Here is a 15489-nt window from a genome sequence, read left to right as displayed (position 1 = left end):
TGTTGTGATCCGTGATGAAGTGGGACTAGAGAAAGAAATTGCACTCCTTCAGCATCGGTTGTAACAATACACACAAGCGCATTCACACTGGAAAAGATAAAGAATAGAGTTGTAGCATGCAATTAGAGTCCAATTGTTGTAAAAAAGTTTGTTAAATGTTTCGAAACGCTTTGGGTGGAAATCTTTAAGCAGTGCAGGCCTGAATGTTCTTTGTCTTGTCTTGACGCAGTCTCCTTGTGATTAAGCCTCAATCCGACGTTGATGGTGGAAATTCTGGTTCACTTTTGCAGATGCAGAGTTCCAAAGTCACCTTTCAATTTCTCTACAGCAGTAGTTAAAAGATGCAATTAGCAGGGCTGCTGCTTAGCTGGAACTGTCTCACAGCTGTTCTCTGGCTGTTGTTCCTGAGTTCTGCCTCTCTCCACAGAGATACCCTTTAAGGTAGAAACTTGCCAGGTTGGGGTGTCAGTTAGTCAGTTGCTCCCCTGCAGTGATTCATAGTGTTCCGGGATATAGGAACCATTGTTACATGATGGCTTCTGAATGTGGTCCATTCTGATAGTTGTTATTTCACACCTATTATTTTGGCCTTGGCTTCAGAGTCAGTCTGTCTGCAAAAGTTTTTGTTTGCTCCATTCCTACATATAAGAACTGTTAGCACGGAATGAACTGTTTTCCATTTCAATATGCTTTCCCCAAAGCTAATTCAGATGTAGATAATGGGTTTTGTCTTCAACAGACAAACATGTTTGTTGATGGTACAGGAGAGGTCACCTAACCTCTACTTAATTTTGTCTGTGGCACAGATGGGTCCTTTTTTGTAGTTCAGTTCAACATTTGAGTTTTATTTCAAAATTCCTTCTGTTCATTTCATATTTCTTCACTGTTCCCTCTGTGAGCATAACAATAATCATTAAATTGAATATTTTAAACTTTTAACCTTTATTACCACAGTTTAGATAGTTATGAAAAATTGTTGTCATGTGGCACATTTAGTGAACTCAAGAATACAAGGACTAGGAGTAGACCATACAGTCCCTCGAGCCTGCTCTGCAATTCAATAAGACCATGGATGAACTTTCACATCAACTCACTTTCCTATCCTCAAATCTCTTGATTCCCCTAGTGTCCAAAAATCTGTTGATCTCAGTCTTGAATATACTTATCGAATGAGCATCCACAGTCCTCGGGGTCGAAAATTCAGATTCAAAGACCTCTGAGTAAATTAAGTTTCCTGCCTTGTTTCCTATCCTATTAACAGTGCATCTAAGAGCTGAGTATCACTATTGGAGCAACTTGCTCTTGAGTCCAAAGTTAAATTTTATAAAGTTGGACATGGTTGCCATTCATTGCTCCTCATAAAATAACGGTTATGGCATACAATCTCATCTCTCTGCAACCTCCAAGTGAATTATTTTGTGCGATGACTGTTAACTATGGCAACCAAGAGAGCAGACGAAAACTTTGCTGTCTTGAGATGAATAACCATTTAATCTATATTGGGTTGGCTGGGAGCAGAATGTCAGCCAAGACACCAGGAAAACTCACTATTCTCTTCCAAATAGTGTTACACATGCTTACATCTCAGTTACTGTATTGCCCAAAAATGGCAACCCAGAAATACTGCACTCCCTCAACAGTGGACACATGTCCTGGAGTAGGAGTTGAACCTGCAGCCTCCCAACTCAGGTAAAAGTGCTGCTGAGTTAAGTCAGCAAATAGTCACAGTCACCAGCAACCAATAGTCTCACAGTTAAATGTTAGTATCTGCAGCAGAGATAACTTTTCCAGAGCTTGGTGGCATCAGTTGCCCCTTTATATGGAAATTGATTCATTGCCTTTTATCTACTTGTACAATTGAGTAATACAAGGATATAACAGAAGCACCTCCTAGTTTTCTGGATCCAATTTTCATGCATGTATTGCTTCAACATCTCTGAAGGTGGACTGAGTGACCATTTGGTAAGACCTGTCTGGATGTGAATTGTTAAGCAACTTTATATCCTGTCTAGTGAATATATAGAATAACAGTTATGATCAGATTCACTTTGTTTCATCCGTAGAATTTATTTTTGCATCATTATATTAAAAATAATGACATGCTGCTGTACCCACTTCAGTGGGCCATTTTGATTGGCTTAAAACTGATTTCTAACTTTTCTCTTCAGTCTTTTGCAGCCTGACCACCTATGTAGCATTCTGTTTCTGTTGGTGATTCTGCATTAATTTCTTCCTGTTCACATGTAGAAACAGATTTTAAAAAACTTCCAACAGAATGGCTGAGAGTCATTTATTGATTCTGAAATTAAGCTAGCAAATTACTTATTATTTGCAATCCATGAAGAAATGTCAAAAGTAGTTCATTAGCATCTTAACTACCTGTTTCCTCAAGCTTTTATTTTACTGGCACAAATGTACTGGGCTAACACCACATGTTAAAGTAGCACTCCCCCCCCCACCCCCCCAAAAAAAAATCCTTTCTGTGGAAAACTGGTCAAAAGATCCTTAACTATAAAGCTACAAGCAACCAACTGTTTTCAAGATAATTTTTGTTCAAGGCAGAAGCTGAGCATCAATTGTCTCTGCTTTGATCTTTATTGGAGGCATTGACTCAATGTGGGTGTGATTTACTCTGCTTTTTCAAAGTAGCTCATCTTCAGCTGGGCAGGGAGAATGTTGGCAGGTTATGTGGAGGACAGAGAATAACAGCCTAGTTTGATCCTCCCCTCTCCTGAAATTCACAAACGCAACTTCCAGTAAAGGTGGTTGCTTTTGCTAATTTTCCAATCCAGGTGTACTAATTTCATTTTTAAGCACCCTTACTGTCTTTCGCCTGAAACCAGTTAACTCAAGAAAACCAAGTATTAAGCTTAGAGCTGGATTCTTACAATATTTTATACATTTGTTGGGATAGTCAAGCATGAATTCTGGAACAAGTTCTATATTGTAGTGAATCTCTATCCCATTGTTCAGAGTGTTCAAAAATTCAACACCTTGTAAACCGGTGTCTCATCACCATCACAGCAGAGTCTCCCTCTCCACCCATCCTGCCATGACTTTCCTCTTGCTCGGTCTCTCCACCATTTAACATGTAAAAAAACATTCTTCACGTGTTCTAGCTGATCTTGCTTTCCTATGTGACGTCTTATATTTGTTTTTACAACTCCCCATCTCTTAATTTTCTTCAGCATTCACACTATCACTACCTTGACTCAGTGGTTGCACTCTTGCATCTGAGTCAGAGGCTGTGGGCTTAAGTCCTACTGCAGTGACTTAAGCACATAATTCAGGTTAACACTGCAATGCACTGCAGAGGGAATTCTGCACTGTTGGAGGTACCATTTTTTGGGTAAGAGTACCGTAATATTACCATTAATAATTTTTAATCTGAGTTTGATAGATTTTTGCTCGACCATTGGGTATAAAATGATACCCATACCGGCCAAGGCAGGTGGATTAAGTTAAGGTACAGATCAGCCATTATTTCATTGAATGGCAGGCCAAGCTTGAAGGGCTGAATGGCCTACACCTGTTGCTATGTTCTTAAGCCAAGGCTTGTCCCCTCTAAGGTAGCTGTAAAAGGATCCATGCCTGTAATTCGAACAACAGGGGAGCTGTCCCTGATGTCCTGACCAATATTTATCCCTCAACCAATATCACTAACAAAACAGGTTAAGTGGTCATTATCTCATTGCTGTTTGTGGGAACTTGCTGTATCAAAATTAGTTGCCATGTTCGCAATATTGCAGAAGTAACTACATTTCATAAGTACTTAATTGGCTGTAAAGCACTTTGGAATGTCCTGGGTCATGAAAGGTGCTTTCTAAATGTAAGTTCTTTATTCACATGGTGGAATTGAAAGGAAGAGATAAGCACAAGAATAACACATTAGGTGGATGAGGGTTATTGGGCAGGTGCAGAAATGCAGACCAAAGTAGTCTGGAGATAGACAAAGAAACTTCAACAGGTAGACTCTGCTCACTTGGGGGAAGCAGAGAGAATGACGCTCACACAGTGAATTGTTTAGGATAGGACACTCATCAGTAGATGTGCATCTTTTGCAGATTCCAGGAATTCTTGCTGGTGTTGATTGATACCTGCATGGTCAGAACTGATTGCACAGAGAGATAAGTGAGTTGCATTTGCTGTTTATAGGTCTCCTTGCTATGCTTTTGGTGTCTTTCTCACAAGATAATGTAGTGGGAATTCCTTTAGGCCTGTTTTCAGGCCTCAAATGGGCTCTCTGAACAAAGTAAATGCCCCAGCCTGGAGGCCTGAGCTTGCCTGAAATTAGTCCTTGGACAGCATTAACATTCATTGGGCGAGCTGCTGCCTGTCATGCCTTCACAGACAGGTCACCCATTTTACTATGATCGTTATTCTGCTTGTCTCATTGGCCTGAAGGTAAGTGTTGTGATGGGAGAAAACGTGTGTGGGCTGTGTTCATGACTGGAAACAAAAACAGAACAGGTCAGACATCGGCTTCACTTGGGCAGTCCAATTTCCCTGAGGGATCCTAAAACAAGCTTTGGGCTCATTAGCATATGCAAGGAGCCTTAAGCCACTTCTAGGTGACTGTCATGTACATCTGACAAATGGATGTACCCAGTACCTGGTCTTTCAAAGAGCTTGCAGGACGTTGATCGCCTAAATTGCTCTTTGTTGTACCTGTTTTATGGCCTTAAAATAGCGTACAACAAAGGTCAATTTCGAACCTGTTGAGTTAAGGATGCAAATAGTTTGAAGTACTGCAGAGAACTGAAACAGCTTCATGGCTTTTATTATTAAAAAATCACTCTGAAGAACCTTGGTTTATATTTTTGCTCTAGTTTGACTATTGCTTCTGCTACTTTTATTTCCTAAGCATGATTTATAGTTGTAGCCTGTGACGTACAGTGGCCAGAATTGTACTGTAAGAATGGTGAGGCTGTTGGCGCTCACTTAATTGTGCAATATTAAACACGGAAATCCAGAAGTTGCTGTCACAGATATGCTGCTCCTCCAAAGGGTGTGCTGTTGCAATCCTTGACAATAGACTTTGCACTGAAATGACTGCCATGGCATGAACTTGGGGTTCTTGCCCACTAGTTCCGCACTAAAGACTGCTGAAAAAATTAGGGTTGGTGTATTCAGGAGTAAGTGGGTTTTTAATGGCGTGATAATTAGCGGAGAGCAACCTCAGTGGTGCTGAAAAGTAATTTTACAATGCTGGAGTCTCATTCAAGAAAATCAGTGTTTTCTTTTAACTTCCTTGGTCTTTATTTCTCAGTCTTTATTTTGCTTTCTGTAGCTAATTTAAATCTAATTTATATTCCTTACTTTAGATTTCCTGGTTTGGACTGTTTGTGGCTCAGTGAAGATTCTCCAATCTGCTCAGGTGCCACAGATCTGCTGTAGAGGGTGTGGCCTGGAACCAGCTAAAGCTGATCAAATTTTTGTGGGCAGCTGTCAACGAGGTGAACAGCGAGCACTGTTCCTTCACCACTGACTGCAAATTCTGGGCCAATATAAGCTGAAACCTGTGACCCATAGGTAAATGAATAAACGTGCCAGTGGTGCCTTTTTGGAGCTCAATGCTGAAGCCAATACCCTCTCTTAACCTTGCACAGCTGTACATGTGTTCAGCAGCAGGAAGGATCCCCCACCAGCGCTATTTAACATGCAAGTATGTTGACTACTTCTGGCTGTTGCTTCAATACTACAACTGTTTACTGCTTTCTGTAGTTGTTTAAAATTGCAAAAGTCTACAGGGAGTGGTGTTGAATGACCTGTTGTTGACTTCAAAGCTTCTGCACAAATCAGTTGCTCCCAGACACTCTCCCTTTTGAATACAGCATGATTTAGAGAATGAACAGAGTCAACACAGAGCAGGACAAGGTGCTGGAACTGGGAAGAGGAGTGAGAGAAGGGTTCTTAGCAGATGGCCATGTTCAGAGAGCAATTCTCCCACCTGAACCTCCGTGTGAAACTAAGTGCGAGATGTCTGTGCTTCAGTAAGGACGTCCTCAATGAAATCTGTCACCTGCTGCAACCAAAACTGCAGCCTCAGAGCAGGGCAAGCAATGCACTGCCAGTGACTGTGAAGGTGACTTTGGTGATAAATTTTTATGCACCTGGCTTCTTCGAGGCTGTTGCTGGAGATATTTGTAACATCTCATAGCTTGCCTTTCACTGTTGTATAAGGGAGGTCACTGAGGTTCTCCATTTATTGAGAGATAACTGCATTTCATTCACTCTTGCCAGAGAAAAGCAGGTGGAGCGAGCACTTGGTTCTGCAAGGATTATACGCTTCCTCATAGTGCAGGATGCCATTGACTGCACACACATCACTTTGCGGCCACTGCATGTCAACTCTGCCCTTTACCGGAACCAAAAGGAATTCCACCTCCAGCTAGTGTGTGACCATAGGCAGTGAATCATGTGGGTCAATGCCTGGTATCCTGGCAGCAATCATGATGCCTTCATTCTGCAGCAGTCAACTGTGCCATCTGCATTTGAGCCAACACAGCAAAATAAAGGGTGGCTACTGGGCAACCACTGATAACATGGCTTATGACTCCAGTCACAGCTCACACCCAAACACACGTATGCTGCATACATGCAATGAAAGTAAGCTGCCGCATGACGTGACAGAGCAGACCATTGACATGCTATAACAATGTTTCCACAGCCTGGACTGCTCTGGAGCAGCCCTACAGCACTTGGCAGAGCAGGTGTCAAGATTTGTCGTGGTCTGCTGCATGCTGCACAACTTAATGAGGGAACAACCCTGGTCACCAGTTATATGTTGTGCAGTTGAGTGGCAGGAGCATGAGGAAGGGAGGAGGCAACCTTAGATGATCCCTTTCTGGTCGGGTTGTTCGTGAAGTACTCATCTGAGTGTGATGACCATAAACGCAACCCAATTTCCTGTTCAGTTCGACGTCTTACCTTCTCTCTGCCACTGATCATCACAGTGTCCACTTGGTCACAATGTAAAAATAAAAGCCATCACAAAAGAAACATTCCAAACCAAATTTATAAATGATATCATGCCATACGGCATGCAAAAGTCAACTAATTACCCCTGTGCATTCCCCATCTACAGTGAGCCTTTGCCTGTCCTCATGCTCCTACATAGTGCGACCACAGGTGGCTGCAGCATGGCTGGTGGAAGGTTGCTGACTTGCAGTTGAGGAGACTGCAGATGACCTTGGAGGATGAGCACCAGCACCTCTAGGCCTAGAAGGCCCGGCTGCAGACTACAACACTTTGGGCATGGGCAGCAGCAGTCTGGGTTAGCATACTAACGGGCAGCAGCAAGGGCACTGGCGGAGTGGGAAAATGAATGTTGTCAGCCTGAGAGAGGATAGTAGGTTCATGCTGCATGGAGGCTCTGCCAGTCCCCCGGGGCAGTGCCTCAGCAATCCTAATACTCTGAAGGGCAGATTGCTGGACTGCTTTGACATCCTACAAGCCTTTTGCTACTCCGTCATCCACAGTCATGATGGCAGCAATCTGAGCTTACATGACAGCTGTCTGAGCTTCCATTGCAGCACCCAGATGTTGGGTTGATGCTGCTTGTGTTGCAGTGGAAGCTGCAACCATTAGACACTGCATCATGGTTGGATCCGTAGTGTGAGAATGGAGTTGGCCACCAATTCCATATTGGAAAGGATGTCTCTGTTCAAAGCCCTGTGTCAAGTTGGAGCTGGTCATCTCCAGGCTCCTTGACACTGACCACAGTCTTTCTTGCAGGCTTCCCAATGACAAAGCATTTTGTTGTGCATACCCATCAGCATTCTTCTATAGGCTGTCTCATTGAAGTCATCTGAGTCCTCTGCAGCAGAACTCTGATGCGATCTCACCCTCCGGTGAGCTAGCACCAGTGCTACCTTTGCCTCCTGCCCTGACTGCAGGCCACTCATGCCCAGTATCTTGCCACGTGCAGATCCTACCTCTGCTATCCTCTAAATTACGTGTAGTGTCTGTTTCTGAACTGGTGTCTGAGTATGACATCAGGTGACGGTGCAATTTCATCATCACCTATTTCTTCCTGTTCCTCCACTGCCTGGCAAGGTTGCACTTCTATGGAATCTGAAAAGAGAAAGGCACAAGGGTAAGATTGTGATGAGTGTTTGGGAAGGGAGGGTGCAGTGGTTAAGAAAGAGGTGCATGCTTACACCATCTGCCGCCTGAAAATAATAAAATAGCATAGGATGAGGGGATGGTGGGATGTGAGGAGTAGGATTAGATTTTGAGAATACTGTTGTTTTAATGGCCAGTTCTGTCTCCTCCATGGATGTTAGGACATGCAGGCTTGCCTGTCCCCCTCTGGTTAGCTCCTGCTGCCTCTGGTTGTGTGCCACATTGTCCTGCAAAAGAGAGAGAGAGAGAAATGCGTCACTGAGTGTAGTGCAATCTGTTTGAGTGATGTGTGTGTTATGGTTGAATAGCTGCAAGCTGAGATATGTGTGTCTGAGGCATGCAGCAATGCTAAGCATGGGAGGGTGCGATGGACCATGTGAATGTCAGAATGAGTCTTGATTGATTTAGATTGTTGGTAGTTGAGTGATAGGGGTGTGGTGAATTTAGCAAAGTCTGAAGTTAGTGATGAGGTTGCTAGGGTATGGCATTTGAAGGTGCATTTATTGACATTGGCCGCTTGTGTGAGGTCATTGTACTACTTGCAGCACAACATCCAGGTCCTTGGGGCTTGACTGCTGCCATGGCTATCTGCTCCCACTGCCTTCTGACCATCTGTCTGGCCGGCCTTCTGGCCCCTGTGGATACAGAACATCTCTCCTTTCCACCTCCTTCACCAAGCCCTCCAATGTAGCATTAAAAAACCTTGGAGCCCACGCTTTCTCATATTGTGCCATTTTTCAGTGTTTCCCAGTCACAGCCACTTCCTGCACCTGCTGCAGTCACAATACCCTTTAAGAGATACAGGCTAGCTTTAAGTGGTGCTAGCCACCCAAGATATTGGCCCCCTGCTTATGTGTCCAATAAGTCAATCGTACAGTTAGCGCTGACTGGGTGCTGAAAGCATTGAAGTGAGCAGGCAGCACACAGTTGGTGTGGCCATCAACGGGCGTGGGTTAAATTTGCATCGTGGTATCTGCATCCATTTTTGGGGATAAACTAAATAATTTAGTCCTCATAAATGCAGCAGAAAATTTAGCATGAAGAAATACTGTATTGCCAGAACTGCTGCTTTGTGAATGAGATATTAAACCAAGATCCTGCTGTCTGTTTAGGTGGCTGGGAAAAAAATGAAGCTGTTTGAAGAACAGAGAATTTTATGTGTCCTGGTCAATATTCATCATTCAATGATCACCATCAATACAAATTAACTGATTAATTATCTAATTTACTATTTGTGGGTCTTTGCTGTGCATGATTGTTTGCCCTATTTATATAAAACCATTTGTTGGCTGTGAAGTGCTTTGGAACGTTCTAAGGATATGAAAAACAACATATAAATGCAAGTTCATTCTTTCAACCTTTTCCTCCTCTGTTTTTTCTTTCATCAGACCCTCCCCGCTATCTTTGCTTCACCCCCACTCCTCCCCCCACCCCCCCACTTTTCACCTACTCCCTTTTCTTCTTCCCCCTCCCAGCTGTATTCATATGACGACTCGATGGGCCGAATGGCCTCCTTCTGTGCCGTAAATGACACTATTGCTGTATTTCCATTTTTTTGTGTTGCATCCTTATAACCTGTCGGAGCTTTCCAACTGGTATCAGGTGTGTCCAGTTTTTAACTCTGGCTTCATAACTACAAAAATTACAAATTAACTTAATTTTTGTGTCCATCAGCTGAGCTAGATTGATACTTGTCATAGATAGATTAAAATGTTAACCCATAATATAATTATGATTTATGTATTAATTATTTTAAAACCTCATGTTTCGAGTTGCATTGTGAGCTATTTGTACTGTAGTTTGTTTTCCACTTACCGTTCCTAATATAACAGAAGAGCACTAGGAAATCATCTCCCAGTCTTTTTCCAGTGCTGATCTGTAACTATCAGCCCAGAATTCGTGCATGACTGTCCAAGATCTGCACCTAGGTTCTGTTTTGTGCATGCATTGACAATATGACAGGAATGGAAACCTGCCAGATGGAAAAACCAGAGTACCAATGTGCTACGATGCAGCAATCTGCCACCTATAGTTTGACCATGCTTGTATAGAAATTGGCCAAGTACTAAAAGCAGGAGGCTGTTGGATTTGGTTATTTGAAGCTTCAAGTGCCATCTTACTGCTTTAAATTCGAGAAATTGTGTTTTTAAAGACTTAATTTTGCTATTGAATGAAGTAGGGTCCTTAGTCATAACTTAGTTGTTATCACTGTATTGAATTCTTTAAATCAGAATGAATGGTTTTATGCTTTAATTATTTATTTTGCGGGGTTATGAATTTTCTGCTCTTTCAGTTGCAAGGAAGGACCATTGTTTCCTGAGCAGATATAATACAGGTTGAATTCAGGATGAATTTCTATCCATATTAACATAACCTCAAGTACCCCATGCTACTTCTGGAGCATTTCAGTTATGATGAGAGACTGAAAAGGCTAGGGTTGTTTTCCTTGGAGCAGAGAAGGCTGAGGGGGGACATGATTGAGGTGTACAAGATTATGAGGGGCATTCATGGGTTGGATAGGAGGAAACTTTTAACGGAGGGGTCAAGAACCGGGGGGCATAGATTTAGGGTAAGGGGCAGGAGGTTTAGGGGAGATTTGAGGAAACATTTTTTCACCCAGAGGGTGGTTGGAATCTGGAACGCAGTGCCTGAAGAGGTGGTGGAGGCAGGAACCCTCACAATATTTAAGAAGTATTTAGATGACCACTTGAAACACCATAGCATACAGGGCTATGGGCCAAGTGCAGGAATATGGGATTAGAATAGTTGGGTGCTGTATGGCCGGAACAGACATGATGGGCCGAAGGGCCTGTTTCTGTGCTGTATAACTCAATGACTCTTTGATGTTAGATATTGTTGACGTTCAGTTCGGTGCTAAACTGTGCACTGATCATACCAATAAGAACTGCTCTGAGATTGTCATGACTCATTTCACTTCGCCCTTGCAGCTGTCAGAGGGGAATCATAGATCCTTTAATTCTGTAATCAATTAAATGCCAGTGATAGAACTCTATATTCTTTCATCTGTGCCATCAGATTATCTGTTATTTTAAAATGTTGTGAAATGAGCTTTAACTAACTACTCTTTCTTCATTATTATCATTCTTTAGCTTCCAGTTACTGCAATACTCAGCTTCAATTGCAGAACACTTGCCTGATCGTTTAGACATTGACTTGATAAATGCATGTGTTTATTAATGTCTTAGTACATTGAATCTTCTCAAAATGTTTCACAAATTATCACTTCAGAAGGCATAGGTTCTTTTGGCAAATGAGGCATTCGTTTTTCCACCAGCAACGTCGCACAAATAGCAGTGACATGAATGATCAGTTAGTCTGCTGTTTGGTACTCGTTGAGTGAAAAACTTTGGCTGGGCACTGGTCGAGCTTTCTGCTCTTCAGATAGTGTTCTGGGATATTTTAATGTCCATTTAAACTTCCAAAACAGATAAATGGGGAGGTGATTTATTATTTATCTGAAAGAGGAGACCTTGAACAATGCAGCATTCCCTGCACTTAAGTGTCTGGTTTGGGGCTTGAGGTTGACAGGTTTTTTCATAGGATTAAAAGAAAGATAAATTATTTATTGAACAATACCTGAAAAATATTCGCAACCTCACCCACACTCATATGCACACACGCAAGGAGCGATAGAGATTAGAAGATAGCATGTATTTAATTACGATTGTTGTGAAAAGAGTTCTCTTTGAAACCTCCTTGGTTTTCCACAAGGAATTTTTTAATAGCGGTGCAAGCCTCGTGTTCCCTTTCTTGCTTCACTGAAGTATTGCAGACTTCTCTGTTTTAGATTCAGTCAACATCAGTGGCGAGAATCCAGTTGCGATTTCTCAGGTCAGGAGTTTTCAAGGCCACCTTGCAGTCTCTGCCTCTGTGGTTTAAAGATGTTACAGGCAGGGTCTTCTTGGCTGGAGTGGATTTCTCAACTTCCTGACTGGCTGGTTTTCTCTCTGTCTTTCAGAGAGCTCTTTTTTAAGAAAAAACCTTATCAGGCTTAGTTTCAGTCAGGTGACCATAGATACTCTCCCTTTGTGTATTCATACAATATCTTTGAAAGTGTGGCCATTGTTACAGAATGGGATTCGAAAGTGTTTTTCTTGATAAAGTAGTGTTATGCCCTGCCTATTATCTTGGCTTTTAATCCAGAGTCTCCCTATCTGCGAAGGCCTTTGTCAACTTAATTCTTGAAGATAGGAGACATTTAGCATTGAATGGGCTGTATAGCATTTTAATGTGCCTTCCCCAGGACTAGTCCAGATGTGATGATAGGTTTAGTCTCCAATAGTCAGTATGTATATTTTCCGTACAGGAGAGGTCACCTGACCTCTTAATCCATCTTGTCTGCAGCAAAGGTGTATCTTTTTTTGGAGGTTAGTTCATTAGTTCATTTTTAAAGTTCATAATTGCTTCAGTTCACTTTAGTTCATAACTGTTCCTTGTGTGAGCATGACACATGGCATGCTGCCAACTGGGCCAAGTGGACGTTTGAAATGCAAGCTCTGAATCTCAGCTGAAATAAGGCAAAATGTTGCAGTTTCAATATCTTAGTGACATGTTTCTACTGACTTAGAATCGTGGAATAGTACTGCACAGCAGGAGGTCAGTAGGCCTATCGAGCAATCCAGTTAGTCCCACTCCCCTGCTCTTTCCCCATATCTCTGAATTGTTTTCTCCGTCAAGTGTTTATCCGATTTCTTTTGGAAGGTTGTTATTGAATCTCTATCCATCACCCTATCAGACAGTGCATTCCAAATCCTGACCACTCATTGTGTAAAAAAAATGGTTTCCTCAGGTCTCCTCTGGTTCTTTTGCCAATCACCTTAAGTCTGTGCCCTCTGGTTATTGACCTTTTGGCCACTACAACAGATTCTCATTATTTTACTCTATCTAAACCCTTCATAATTTTCAACACCTCTACCAAATCTCCTCTTAACTTTCTCTGCTCTAAGGAGAAGAACCCCATTTCTCTTGTCTATCCATATGACAGTAATCCCTCATCCCTGAAAGCATTCTAGTAAATCTTTTTTGTTTCCTGTAGACTTCTTGCTATTAATCTATGTTGCACATGTGAGAAAAACAATTGGAGAAAGTTTGTTTTTAGACTCAATTGCTTTTTATTTATATAATTTCCTTTTCATTTTGTTTCTAGGAAAATACATGCAAATGATGAATATTCTGAAACCAATTGCTTTTGATGTCATCCACTGTATGTCCCAACTATTTGATTATTACCTGTATGCTGTATATACGTTTTTTGGGCGGGAAGACATGGTAAGTTCTGAAGTTTATAATAATTCTAATGAAATATTGCTATTTTGTAATAGAATCTAATATAACAACAACAGCAACTTGTATTTATTTCAGCGTAATAAAGCATCCCAAGGCACTTCACAGGAGTGTTGTGAAGCAAAGTTTGACAACGAACCACATGAGGAGATATTGGGGTAGATAACCAAAAGTTGGTTAAAGTAGGTTTTAAGGAGTGTCTTCAAGAAGAAAAGTGTGGTAAGGAGGCAGAGAGGTTTATGGAGGGAATTCCAGAGTTTAGGGTCTTGACAGCTGAAGGCACAGCCACAAATGGTCGAGCGATTATAATCAGGAATGCTCAAGAAGCCAGAATTAGAGGAGCGGAGATATCTGTGAGGGTTGTGAAGCTGGAGGAGATTACAGAGGTAAGAAGAAGCGAGATCATGGAGGGATTTGAAATCGAGGATGAGAATTTTTAAATTGAGGCATTGCTTAACGGAGCCAATGTAAGTCAACGAGCAGAAGGGTGATGGGTGGACAGGACTTGATGCAAGTTAAGGCACAAGAGCAGAGTTTGGATGACTTCAAGTTTACAGAGGGCAGTGCATGGGCAGCTGACCAGGTGTATGTTGGAATAGTCAAGTCTAGAGTTACGAAAGGCATGGATGAGGGTTTTAGCAGCAGATGAGCTGAGGCAGGGCAGAGTCAGGTGATGTTAGGGAGGTAGAAATAGATGGTCTTAACGATGGCGTGGAATAGTGGTCGGTAGTTCATCTCGGGGTCAGATATGAAAGCAAGATTTTAAGCAGTCTGGTTTAGCCTCCGATAGTTGCCAGGGAGAGGGATAGAGTCGGTGGCTAGGGAATGGAATTTGTAACAGGAACTGAAGATGATGGCTTCACTCTTCCCAATATTTAACTGAAGAAAATTTCAGCTCATCCAGTACTGGATGTTGGACGGGCATTCTGACATTTTATAGACAATGGAGGAGTTGGGGGCACCTGTGGTGAGGTAGAGCTGGGCATTGTCAGCATATGTGTGGAAACTAACTATATGTTTTTGGTTGATGTCACTGAGGGGCAGCATGTAGCTGAGAAATAGTAGGGGGCCAAGGATAGATCCTTGGGGGACACCAGAGTTAGTGGTATGGAAACGGGAAGAGAAGTCATTGTAGGTGATTCTCTGGCTACAATTAGGTAAGAATGGAACCAGGGAAGTGCAGCTGGATGATGGTGGGGCTTTGAAGGAGGATAGTGTCATCAACTGTGTAAAAGGCTGCAAACCGTTGTAACTTGGGTGTGAGTCATAAGCTCTATATAAGTAGACAGTGTTAGCTACCATATTGTGATCTGGGAACTGAGTGCTTTGTGAACTGAGTGCTAAGCCAGGAATTTGGTACAAATGGAATTTGTTGCAGCAGGGGAAGGAGGTATGCTTTTTATTCTTTTTGTTTTACCTCCATTAGCTGGTGAGCATTCTTTTGTCTCCAAGCTAGGGGACTGTAACTTGCTATTAGTTTAGCTAACTAGTTACTGTTTATTGAAGTAATCAAATAAATAAATAAGGTTAGACAGACATAGCAGGGCAGGTGGTGTGCCGTGACTGCAGCACTTGGGAGTTTGTAGAATGCATTGCAGACCTGGACAACCATATTTGCAGTAATCATCTGCAGCTTGAGCAACTGCAGCTCAGAGTTGCTAAGCTGGATTCTGAACCACAGACATTGCCGGGGCATCAGGAGGAGAAGAATTACCTGGGCACTTTGTTCCAGGAGGCAGTCACACCCTTTAGGTTAAGTAGAACTTGAATTGGTCAAATGGTCAGGGACAGGAGGGTGTGTGACTGCAAGTCAGACAAAGATGGGGATCCAGCATGTACTGATGGAGGAACCTCAACCCTTGACTTTGACTAGCAGGTATGAGGTAGTTGCTACCTGTGTGGACGAGAACAAGGACTGCAGGGTGGGCGAGCAAACTGACCATGGTGCAGGCTGCCATTCAAGTGGGGGGAGCAAAAAGGAATGAGGTAGTGATGGGACAGTATGGTCAGGATAATAGATACTGTTCTCTGCAGCCGTGACCGTTAGTTCCAAATGTT

General features: G+C 42.4%; 1 protein-coding gene across 2 annotated transcripts in view; it reads left to right on the top strand.

Moving 5' to 3' along the window:
* The window catches only part of vps50 (VPS50 EARP/GARPII complex subunit), a 321852-nt gene that overhangs the window by 237790 nt on the left and 68573 nt on the right, over positions 1-15489 (top strand). For both annotated transcript variants that reach the window (XM_068009984.1, XM_068009978.1), the window contains exon 21: positions 13295-13416. In XM_068009984.1, the coding sequence (XP_067866085.1) occupies positions 13295-13416 (122 nt within the window). The remainder of the gene's footprint in view (positions 1-13294; positions 13417-15489) is intronic.

Source organism: Heterodontus francisci, chromosome 2 (assembly GCF_036365525.1).
Source record: "Heterodontus francisci isolate sHetFra1 chromosome 2, sHetFra1.hap1, whole genome shotgun sequence".
NCBI classification, from domain to species: domain Eukaryota; kingdom Metazoa; phylum Chordata; class Chondrichthyes; order Heterodontiformes; family Heterodontidae; genus Heterodontus; species Heterodontus francisci.
Note: the sequence above shows the minus strand (reverse complement) of the source record. Positions and strands in the feature narration are given on the sequence as shown.